This window comes from Austrofundulus limnaeus, unplaced genomic scaffold (genome assembly GCF_001266775.1).
Source record: "Austrofundulus limnaeus strain Quisiro unplaced genomic scaffold, Austrofundulus_limnaeus-1.0 Scaffold1578, whole genome shotgun sequence".
Taxonomy (NCBI): domain Eukaryota; kingdom Metazoa; phylum Chordata; class Actinopteri; order Cyprinodontiformes; family Rivulidae; genus Austrofundulus; species Austrofundulus limnaeus.
In genome coordinates this window covers 1-11,870 of record NW_013953980.1, presented here as the reverse complement: position 1 = coordinate 11,870, position 11,870 = coordinate 1, and the positions used below count along the sequence as shown (strand labels likewise).

The 11,870-nt window shown below is 40.4% G+C and overlaps 1 protein-coding gene across 1 annotated transcript; it reads left to right on the top strand.

Annotated features, from left to right (window-relative positions):
- Positions 1–599: 599 nt before the first annotated feature.
- LOC106535821 (protocadherin gamma-C5) lies at positions 600–2,662 on the top strand (the record flags this gene model as incomplete). The annotated part of the gene is given in 1 exon segment (XM_074559779.1): positions 600–2,662. A coding segment is annotated over 1 exon segment (290 nt), but the record flags the coding sequence as incomplete, so codon positions are not given.
- Positions 2,663–11,870: the final 9,208 nt, after the last annotated feature.

The window sequence follows — 11,870 nt, the reverse complement described above, 5'->3', positions numbered from 1 at the left end:
GCAAAAAAGGACAAACAGTGCAATAAACACAGAAGGTCAAGGTCACTACTTCTTGTTGTTTAACGTCACTGTGTTGATCGACAAGATGGATTCATTGTAGTTTTAATTATGTTAAACCAGCATGACAGGCTCTGTCTGAATGTGTGAGAGCTAAGATTTGGGATTTGGGGAGGGGGGGTGGGTAGCGCTTGCGTCTCTGGTTCTGCAATGCAGGGGCTGTGGGAGAGAATTATGAGCTGAGCAGTGACGTCATGCACTCCCAGAAACAGAGCATGCCCAGTAGAGATCCACTAACACAAGCAGGCACTCCTTTAAGACCGCTTTCTCCTCCCTTTAAAGCAGTCCTGCACAGCATCAACTTTTACTGCGCTGCATTGTTTCTTTGTGTTGTGTTCTGTTCGGTTTTCTGTTCTGCTTGCTGCAGCTTTGTTTTTGTTATCTGCCATAGAAGCTTGAAACTCTCATTTCACTGCTTCTTAACACTGCCACGGTCACTTTCCAGCACTTTTAACACGTTTCACCCACCCCCCTTTCCTTCTGTTTTCCACACCTTCTCCCCCCTCCTCACCCCCCCCAAACTCTGTCTCTCTTCCCCCCAGAAGTAAGCGAGGCCACGGCCACCCTCGGGCCCGGCACCATGGGTCTGAGCACCCGCTACAGCCCCCAGTTCACCCTGCAGCACGTGCCCGACTACCGCCAGAACGTCTACATCCCGGGCAGCACGGCCACCCTCACCTCCAACCCGCAGCAGCAGCAGCAGCAGGCCATGGCCCAGCAGGCCACGCAGCAGGCGCTGCCCCCACCGCAGTCCTCGGCCCAGGCCGAGCCCCCCAAGGCGGCCCAGACCCCGGCCTCCAAGAAGAAGTCCACCAAGAAGGAGAAGAAGTAAAACGTGGGACGGCGCGAGGTGTCGGGAGGATGATGCGACAAGAAATTGAACCCCACCCCATCCACACACCCCTCCACTAAGTATCTCACTGCTCTACTGGATTGCTGTTGGTGATTCCTTGAAGAATCCAAAATGTGCTGGAGATTTTTTTCTTTCTTTTTTTGGTTACTAATCCCTGCTTAAAGATCTGATATTGTTAATGTAATATTTGTGGGTAGGTATTTTTGGCCGGTATGAGGGGTTACTGTTGCATTCTTTTTCTTTTAACGGAAAAAAATATAACAACAAAAAAAGAAACTATTGGACAAAGAGATTTAGTGTAACAAACCTTGCTGGGATGACAAGGCTACACACAATGATGTATTCAGAGATGAAATGTTAATGTCTTTCATGTTGGATTTATTGCGCACTTTTCCTCGAAGCGGGGAAAGTTGTTGTAAAGTACACTTGTTGCCATCCATTATACTCCTCCGTAGGGTCGAGCCTTAGCATAAAGGCTGCTGTTCCGACAGGTATTACAGACTTTTCTGCATGCTCTTTAAAGCTCAAACCACGTATAGTTTAGAGTTTGCAAACTATGCATTGCAAAAGCAAAGAGGAGGACATCCTGAATCTTTATTTCCTCCCTCCAATCACGAGTCAACAGAATGCACGTGTAGCATTTACTTGACGCAAAATGAGAATTACTTTTGTAATCCTAGTTTTAAAAAGAAGGACAAAATAAAGTTTAACCTTTTTATGACCTGAGCATGCACCCACGGGAAGGGGCTGGCAGAAGATGGGGTGGGGGGCAGGCATTAGTCAGTAGTTTTATGTAACACCTCAGGATGAGTACAGACTCATCGCAGCTGCCCCCCCTCTCCTCGCAACTAGCTTGCCTCCGTCCCTCACCCACTACCCCACAATTTGAGCCAAACTGAGGAGAAATGCACTGTCCATGTTCTGAAGAAGAGATCATGTCGGGGGAGCTGGAATCACTACACTCTTTAGGGAAACATAGATGTGGTAAACTTAAGTGCTTAGGAGTTTCTGGACACTTTGTAAGCCTCTAGGGCCTTGATGAAGCTTTTCCCTTCACTTTCTTGAGGTGCTGAAGAAATTTCTTGATGTGGTATTTCCTTTTTTTTTCTTTTCTTTTGGAAGATTATAATTCAGTAAGTATAATGGAGTTTGTTGAAGTCTTTAATTTGCCGTCCATTTGTCTGTCAGGATTCTGGCCTTGATAAACCTGCATGGAGATAAACAAGGCAGCTCACAGATGGGATTGCGTGGGTGGTGGAAGGGATGCGGTAAGAGGTAGATGGATCAAGGTGGCATTGTTGTGCCAAACTGGGGGGGGGGGGGGTGAAGGGCAAGGGATGCAACATTGGCTCTACCCACTGAATGTACAGAGGAACCCCTGCCCACCATATCTCCACCCCCTAATGTTGTGTGAAGCATGGACCCAGGTAGAGGTCAACCAAGCACAGCTGTCCCAAGCAGCTCCTCTTATTTGTAATCAATGGGAAAATCCAATCTGTCTCTCACCTCTCTGCACCCCCACCCCACCACCCCACCACTCTTCATTCTGTGAGACCGGATCCCCCTCTGTAAATAAACATGAATCCGGTCGATGGTATGATGCAAGAGTTTCTAAAGCAGGGACCTCGTCCCCCCGGATTTTCACAATAAAAGGTCCTCTCAACAAGGCGAGGCTCGCTACTGGAATGTGTTGCATTATGTTTTTCAAGAAAAAAAAAAAAAACAACAAAAAAAACACACTTAAAAAAAAAACAAAAAAATTAATAAAACCTGACATGTTCTTTGAGCGTTTGTGTTGCAATGTAGTAACTAAAGCACCATGGAAGCCAACTAACTTTTCAGTGTAAATAAATGAATTAAAGATAACTTTAGATAAGTAAGCAAAGTGACACACGTAGACTAGTTATCTTGTGGTATGTGTTGCGCATATTTCTGTGTTTATTTTCTCTTTTCTCTATCTTTTATCCCATTGTAAAGAAATAAGACAAAAAAAGAACCATGGAAATGTTTCTATCCTTCTGTAACCTCTTAATGTTATTTTTGCAGTGAATTTTCTCTTGTGCATTTGTGAAATAATGCCTCCCATTCTCTTTCTGTCCATATGAACAAAATGATTATAAATATTATATATGTGTAAGTCTGTCCGCTGCTGAATTAATCCTACTCTATCCTGATGTATTATCTTTCTTATCGAACGCTTAGTCCTCCTCTTCCACGCTTCACTCCCGTGTTACTTTTATTTTGATGCTAATATTTATATTTCTGTTTTATTTTCTCTTAAACACTGACATTTCAAATAAAAAGAAATCATTTTAAAAACTTTACATGCATTGTTCATTGTAATTCTTCCACATTAATGACAGCTATTGCCTGCAAAACAGTAATCCCTCACATGCTCTGATTTGAAAATCATTAAGAGAGTTCAGCTTTTCTTACAGAAATTGTGTAATCACTCATCTGGCTCATATTTTTTGTCCTTTAAGAGGTACAAGCAAAACAATGCTTGAGTCAAAAACTTAATGCAATAGTTTCCATTCTTTTGAAGTGGGTGGAAGAAAAGTAACAGACATTTTCTTATCTGTAAAGCTATATGAATTACTTAAAAGAGATAACAAAGTAAAAGTAAAAATACCAWAACAGAAAAATGACTTTGGTAAAAATGAATTTCACCAATAAGAAAAGTATTTAAGTAAAAATCATAAAATGGCTAAAAGTACTTTTACACAAACACTGAAACATGAAGTGCTGAATTGATTTAGCCCAACTGGTTCCTGGTTTAGTGGAACCAGTTGACACAACTCGGTTAAGTAAATTCATTGCTTCATTTTTAGTGTGCTTGAACCACTCCTTTCATGACGAGTTCTGTAATATTTAAATTTTTAACTGGTAACTAGGTATTCAATTTTAAAGTTAAACAAGTAAAAGGGTCATTTTTTCAGGTTTTGAATATAACAAAATGAAAGAAAATTAAGATTTAAAGAAATATTTTGTAAAATTACAAATCTTAAGAAAAAAAGTATCTAACAAAGTAAATGTACTCAGTTATTGTACACCACTGCATACCTGCAGATAACTCACTGTCTGAACCACCCTAGTTTGGAGAAATCAAGTTAATTCTGACCACGTTAACAAGCTAACCACTAATTTGGGTACTACCTGTTCCAAATGGTTTGTTGATGTCTTCAAACATCTCCAATGTACATAAAACAAACCTCACAGTGGTTCTTGCTGTTTGTCTTCTAAGTCTTTACAGTAAATCACCATCAGCTCCGCATTGCGGTTAGTTAAATCAAATATGGTCATTTCTAAGAGCAAATATTGGCAGCAGAAACTGAATGTAGCATTTTGGGTTCAACCATRTGAAGCAAAACTGACAGCAATATGAAGGTTTATAAAATAGCATTCACATGAATTACAAAAATGTTTTTCAAGATGAGTTGTTTTAAGATGGCACAAATTCATTTTGGTTTTTGCTTAGATGAGATGAGWCTGAGATGTTTCGTCAAGTAATACATGCCATCTGATTTCTTATTTTCAAATAAATGGTAAAGAACCAATGGCTTCTAAAAAACATAAAACTGTCAAGATTATTTTTTGAAAATGTCTCATCAAGCTCAGAGAAGCTCTAGAGGTGTCATCATTTAACCGTTCTCTGATTTAGGGTCGTTCAAAAATGTACTGTATCTATAACAGAAGGTATCTATAAGGTATCTTCAAGTATCTATAAAATATTTAATGTTCTTAACCTTTCTTTTAAGAACAACTCAACTATTGTTTCTAACACAGACAACCAGCAGCAGATCCCTAAATATACTAAACGTTAGAGCATTTATTGAAGGATGATAAGAGAATCTTGGACGGTATCTTCCTGAAAAACSTTTATTAGTTGAGAAAAAACGTCACATATACAAACCTAATACTGTATTTAAACCAACAAAGCAAAAATATGTGTTCTTTATTTTCTTCTTGCAGGACCAAGGGGCTGCTAAGGCTTTCAGATGGTCTTACACAATAACACACATCTATAAATAGCCCATGGGATGTGACAGAACAGAACCCAACAAAAGGAGCAGGCTCAGTGCTGCAGATGTTGGGGGAAGGAAGAAGAAAAGACAGAGATGATCTGAGTAATGCTTCTGAATCGAGCAGGATCCTCATTTAACTGATGGTTAAAATGAGATGAGGTTGAAATTAAAATATGAGAATCACAAAAGTTAAAAAAAAACTTAGCCTAAAACATAAGAAATGGGAATGTATTCTTTACAATCAAACAACATCGCAAACTCAAAATGGCCGACTCCATTTAGCATCCTCTGGATGTGTTACACAGTTGCTTCCCCCCACCCCCCACCAATACGTCTTCACTACAAATCGACGGCGAGGCCACGATTGGCTGCTGTGGGCCTGGCACAGCGGAGAGAGCCGCAAGAAGGCGAACGTATTCAGCCATTAGTCAAACCTGGCAACACAGAGGGACATATGCAGGAAACATGACTGAGCCAGACAGAGAATTCCCCACATGGACACACAAACCCATGACTCAGAAGTTAAAAAGAAAACTGCCACTGTGATTTTGTCACAGTTTGATTCATGGGAGATTCGTTTGAGGGGTGAGCTAATCCTGGTGAACAATCAAGGGAAGCACATAAAACACTGACCATAAGTATTTTAAAAAGCTTGTTGTCAGCTGATATTTGTTGTTCTGCGACTCACAGAGACTCCTACTGTCCCCCTCGGTCACCCATTCCCGCCAAGAGGGGACMCAGCAGAAAGGGGAGATTGTTCTGGGTGTTGCCCTTTCGCTCTCTAACTCACTTAATTAAGCACATTCCTGCTGATTAAGCTCACACAAATATACAGTACACAATGGAGTGAAACAGTAAAAAAAAAGGCTCTAACTAGTGATGTACAGCAGGGTTGACCGAGGGAAAGATACTGCAGTAGACTGGAAGCTGACAAAAGGACTTTCTGTGTGGAAACAACATTAGTCAGACAGCTGGACCCGAGACAGAACAGTCTCCATCGTTACTTCCTGCATGAGTAAATCCATCTGAAACAGAGACTCTCCCCAGAGCTGAAGGAAGTCAGGAATAAGTGGGACAAGACGTCAGTTCAATCAATTGCTTTAACTTTCAATGCAAAAAAAGCGACAAGATGGGACTCAATGAGAAAAACAAGTGTCTGCCTCCAGTTCTGATTAGTCAGAGTAAACATCAGGATGTGACGTTACACGCTGCCTGTGGCGGGACTGGAACTGAGTTTCCCGCCATGTGGACTCTTCAGGGGTGAGGTAAAAAAAAAAGGAAGGAAAGCTCTCTCCGTGCCTCCTCTACTTGCTTCCTCTCTCTCCTTCCTTGCCCCCTTCCTTCCTCCCACCCTGCAGCTGTCTCTGGGTCACCACATGTTGGAGGACAGAGACCCACTCTGTGGATGTGTGCACACCGGACACACAAAAGCCCAAACTTTAACAGAAAAAAATAAATAAAGAAAAATCACTGTGGGATGAAACATGCGCAGCTCTCATTAATCTAATCCAAACTACAGAACAAGACAGCAGCAGGTTAAAGTCAGCCTGTGAGACTTTGTTCTTTGACGGATTCACAGGAACGGAAAGGAATGAAAGCCTCTGTTTCTTTTGGCCCTCTTCTTAGCTCTAAAAATACTCCCCAACATGTCCTGCAGGCCATCAAATAACTTCCACTGATTGAGTCTAAAAGCATGTATTCCATGTGCTCCCTGCAATCATCTTCACATATTTTGTCGAAACAATTTTTTCTCTCCTTTGAAAAAAAAAAAAAGCAAAGTCTGCTTTCGTTTAGTATTTCAGCTGAGAGGAATGCACCCATCAGGCTCATTTAATAATGAGTGAGCTCAGTTGGTCTTTGGCTGAGAGAAGGCCACAGAAAGAACGAGTGCTGGAGCTTCTCCTGAGCGTTGCTCCGGCTAACGCTGCCCTGATTTCAAGAAATGCAGTAATGTGCTGGCTGCTGGCTCGGCTAAATCACTGATGGAGCTAGCAACGTGGAAGAGAAGCACAATGATCTCTTTCAAAGCTGTAAACACTTCTTTCTCTCTCCCTCTCTCTTCATCTGAAAAGCCCCCTTCTCTCCCTCTTCCTTTCTCAGGCCTCATCTACTTTGCCAAGAGCTCTTTTGCGCCTGTTTTCTCAGCTGGGAGGATGGAAGTCAGACAGGGGGTGGTGTGGGGGAGACAGGAATGAAGCAGGGGATTGACTGYCTCAGGGACAGAGATGGGTGAACGTGGACTAAGGGAGAAACAGGGGCTAGTGTCTTTACTGGCCCTCTGCACAAAAACCTGAATTTCACAGAGATCAAAAGCCTCCATCTGGTGTGGAATGGTCTGGAGCCCCACCCCCACCCTTCCCCCGTCAAGTCTCCACAGACTGGCATGTGCAGAAAAACAACAAGCAAAACCCCAGTCCTGCTTTACAAGCAGCCCCCCCAAGCGCTCACACACATGCAACAACCACACAAACACACACAACACAGACTGCCTCAGCACAGTGCTGAGCATCTATCCACTCCCTCCACCACTGCAGTTGTCATGGTTACGGAAATTTCCAGATTCCTGGGATGGGAGAAGTGACAGGAATCAGGGAGGAGGATATACAGATTATAAACGTGTATAAATGTGAGTCAGCTGGCTCCACTAAATCAGATTTCTTTGGTCCATGTCAGGTGTTTAGGGAGGAACTGAGCGGGTGTTTGTGTTTGCGGACAGACTCTGACACAGAGGCATGTCGACAGCTCCTCGCCACAGAGACAGGTGCTGCTGAGGAAACGCTGCAGCTGTCGCATGGATGTTTCAGGCTAATAAAGCTCGCTCCATCAAGCAACACCCCCCGCCYTCTCACACGGCTCATGAGCTGACAAACTACAGTCTGAAACTTGAAGGCAGAAGCGTAAAGCCTGGGGGGGCTTTAAACACACAACTGCAGGTGTTTGTACTGCAGGTGTTGGTGTGAACCGGTGACCTGAGGAGAGTGACAGGACATAGCATCTTAAAAAGGAGCTGCCTTATCCACATGTTTCTGGAAACAATCATGTAGGCTGCCATGACAGACGCTAGCCCCGCCCACAGCCCTCCAGACTGTTCTGTATTTCCGGTGCAAGAAATTCATTCAGATAGTTATGAGAACTACTAATAATTTGTTTTTCCTTTAACTGGCAGCTTGAGCAGTTCAGTCACGAGTTCGGGTTCATGTTGTGTATTTGTCGGCTGCCACAACAACTGAAGAAAACTGAGAAATGCTTTAGAAACATTTTGGCTGGAACAAGACGTATTAAAATCATAGCGCCCTACAAACTGCACTTTATGCCAATGAAGAAGGATCGTAAACTAACATGGCTGCAGCTTTAAATCCAAAAAATTCACAGAAGAAAGTTTGCTTGCTTTTTTCATTTTATCTACAAAAATCCCACAGATATTCACTCYGATCCAGAGCTCGATCTGGGAGAAGAAGACTGACCACTGAACCACTGTGAGTCAGAGAGCTTCCAGCAATATCAACTAAAACACTGAATTTGTACCTGTCTGGTGAGTTAAATTGTAAATGTCGTGTTTCCCCTTTTGCTATTTAATCGTGCAGTTCTTTGCTTTCACTAAATGAAAGCCTACGGTGAATGGTGTTAGCATCAGCGCTAGCTACTGTTAGCCTGGTTGTTTAGCATGTTGTTTGCAGCTAATCTTAAATTTAAAGAATTATTAAGCCCATGGTTAGTGGCTGCACGTTGGCAAAGCTATATAAATGTCTTAATTTAACTGTCTCAGTTCTGAGTAATCTTGGAATAATAAGCAATCCTCTTCTCAACTACGTGCTAAAATATTTTGTTTACATCATGGTAKGGTTAAAAGATGAGGAGTTTATAGCTCCCAGGGGCTATAAAAGTGTCTGGTTTGTTTAAATAATAAAAAAAAAATGCTTAAAAGGTTATTAGAGGCAGTTTTTTTTATTTTTATCATTTATTAAAAATGACTGCGGCTGTATGAAACCCTCCAGTTCATCTCTAAAAATTAGCGAGCTAGCACCCAGTGAGTTTTAAGTTTAGAATAAGGGGGGAGAAAAAAATCAAATCACTATACTTTTATAAAATTATTACATTTCTGAGGGGCTTAGGAACATTTTACTTCCAGAGCTGTTGACATTTGTAATTTTGTGTGTGTGCGTGTGTGTGTCTTCAATAACCCTAGTGTCTTTACTGGCCCTCTGCACAAAAACCTGAATTTCACCCAGATCAAAAGCCTCCATGTGGAGCAGCTAACATCGGGACCTAGCTTCATCAGTCCATGAGCAGTACGGCTGAGCCACTGTTAAAGAATTGTCCTTGCCGCTTTTAAAACAACCTTACAATATAGATCTCCGATGCGTGGCCATATGCCACATTTTGATGAAAAATGCCTTGATAAACAGCGATGGTGTATCCTCGTAATTGTAAACAAACAGCCAAGTGGAAATAGAACATGCCTCCGCTATGAATTATGGGTAGTGGCGCAAAATCTGGAATAGAGGATATGGCCGCCAAGTGTAAAATGAAATGTTCAAAAATTTCACTAACATATTTTTATTTTTTAGCTCACTTTCTAAGAGTTAAAAAGTTTCCTCTAATATTTTATTGTTATTTAGCTCACTGTTCTTACATTTTGCTAATTTTTACTAAATGTTAAATTTAAACGTTAAAACAATACATTTAAATATTAAACCCAAAATCAAAATGTTTAAATCTAAATGTAAAAGTTAAATCTTAAACTGCTGGACCACATGAACACATTTTGAATGATCTCCAGCAGTGTTAGCGGCGGCTATTGCTGACGTTTGTCAGGATGATGACATCGTCCTAGTTAGCTAATGCTTACAGCTGCTGATATTTCTAACATTACTAAAGATAGTATTTAAAATCTAAATACAAAATGTATTCATTGAAAACAACATAGATGGTACCTGTGGCTCATTAGTTTTAAGTGCAGCTTGAACACCGGCTGTAACTGCAAGTTTAATGTCTTGTAGGGAAGCTTTAGCTGCACTGTGAGCTAGCGGTTGCTATTGTCTCAGTATGATGATGTCATAACATGAACCAAACACTGACATCAAAGGCCTGTGTTCCAACATTTAACTTTAACATTTAAGATTTAACTTTTACATTTTTAGATTTTTTTACATATTTAAATTTAGGATTTACTATTTTAGAATAACCTTTATTGTCACTGATAAAACAATGTTAAGAACAGTGTTAAACAATGAAATGAGTTTAGCACCCTCACACTTACGTAGTTAAAAAACACAATAAATTACAATAAAAACATTTAACCACTAAACAAATAAGAATATATATACACTATTAAAATAACATGTTCAATTTGGGGTAAGGTGGAGTGGGGGGAGGGGGTGGGGAATAGATTGACCATCAGATATCTTTTATGAACAGGTTTGTCAAAGAAAAATATTTAAATCTATATTGACTAAAATATACTTTACTAAATAAACTATACTATTATACACTAACTTTTTAACATTTAAATTAAACATTTAGTAAAAGTTAGCAAAAAGTAAGAACAGGGAGCTAAATAACAATCTCCACTGTAATTGTAGATTACGCAAGATATGTTTCCAAGTTTTTTTTTTAAACAGTCATCATTTATTCAGATTGGTCTAATTTTACTGACATATTTGTGTTTAAAGGTCAGATCTGGAACATAAATTCTGAGTTGAACTCTTGAAGCTTTGATGAAGAAAGAACTAAAGTTCAGCTGATAAAATGTTCGCCTGCAGACAGGGAGTGGGGCTTGTTAAACCTAATGACACTTCAAACTAACAAACTGCACCAAAACTAAAAATAAAATATCAATTCAAGACCTGACAGTCTTTAAAAAAATGCACATCTCCCACCAACTTTCCAAATTGGGGCTCATTATCTGTAAAACTGAGTATCTTGTTAAAGCTGTGTTTGTGTTTTCTAAGCTTATGGCAGCTTATGGTGTTGACATCGAAAGTTAATCAGTTGTAGACATATCCATTATTTTGTTTCATTTAAATCTGTCCATTGGTTCATAGAATATTTGGCTAACAGACACAGACAAAAAACACTAGCATTTGGTGATAAATATGCAGATCATACCTTTTTCTATTTCTTTTCTTTTTTGTAAAATGACAYGACTGTTGCCTGTTAACAAGCAGCAGACATGAAGTCGAGTCTCAGAAATCTCAAACGTCTGTCGAAAGAGCAAACATCCGACGACAATATGGGCTCAAAATAAAGCAGAAACAGGCCTCAGCAGTCAGAAAAAAAGAGAAGAAAACAAGAGGAGGTTATGAGAAAGTTGCATATTTTTTAAACACTGGGGGATAAACTGGTTCTAAACGCGTGAAATCAACAAAAAGCAACATGGGAATAGTTTAGGAGAAAGGAGTCATGTGACGGTGATTTGGAAATGAACAGAGCTGATGGGACATGAGGGACTCTGGGACAGGTGGTAAATCCATCAGAGGGGGCAACACACTGTGGAACCATGCAATCAACTCAAGTACAAGACATACCAGAAGTTTTAACCCATCGCTGGGAACATTTTATGATTTTAAGCAGAAGAAATGATCTGAGCAAATTTTCTGTTTTTTGATATTATTATTATTGTTGTTGTTGTTGTTGTTGTTGTTGTTGTTGTTGTTGTTGTTGTTGTTATCTATTTTAGGAAATCATTCATTGTTGAAGCACAGATGACTGCATGGCTTCAGTGTGTTTCTTACTGAGAAAAGAACAAAATGCTAAAAGAAAAAAAATCTAATTCTGAATTAGAAACTCTGCAGGATGTTTGGAGGGATGAGAAGACAAAAGAGAAGGCGGTGTGAGGAGAACAAAAATCAGCTCCAGTGCCCCAGTTTACAATCTCATGGCATCATTCTCTCTCTCTCTCTCTCTCTCTCTCTCTCTCTCTCTCTCTCTCTCTC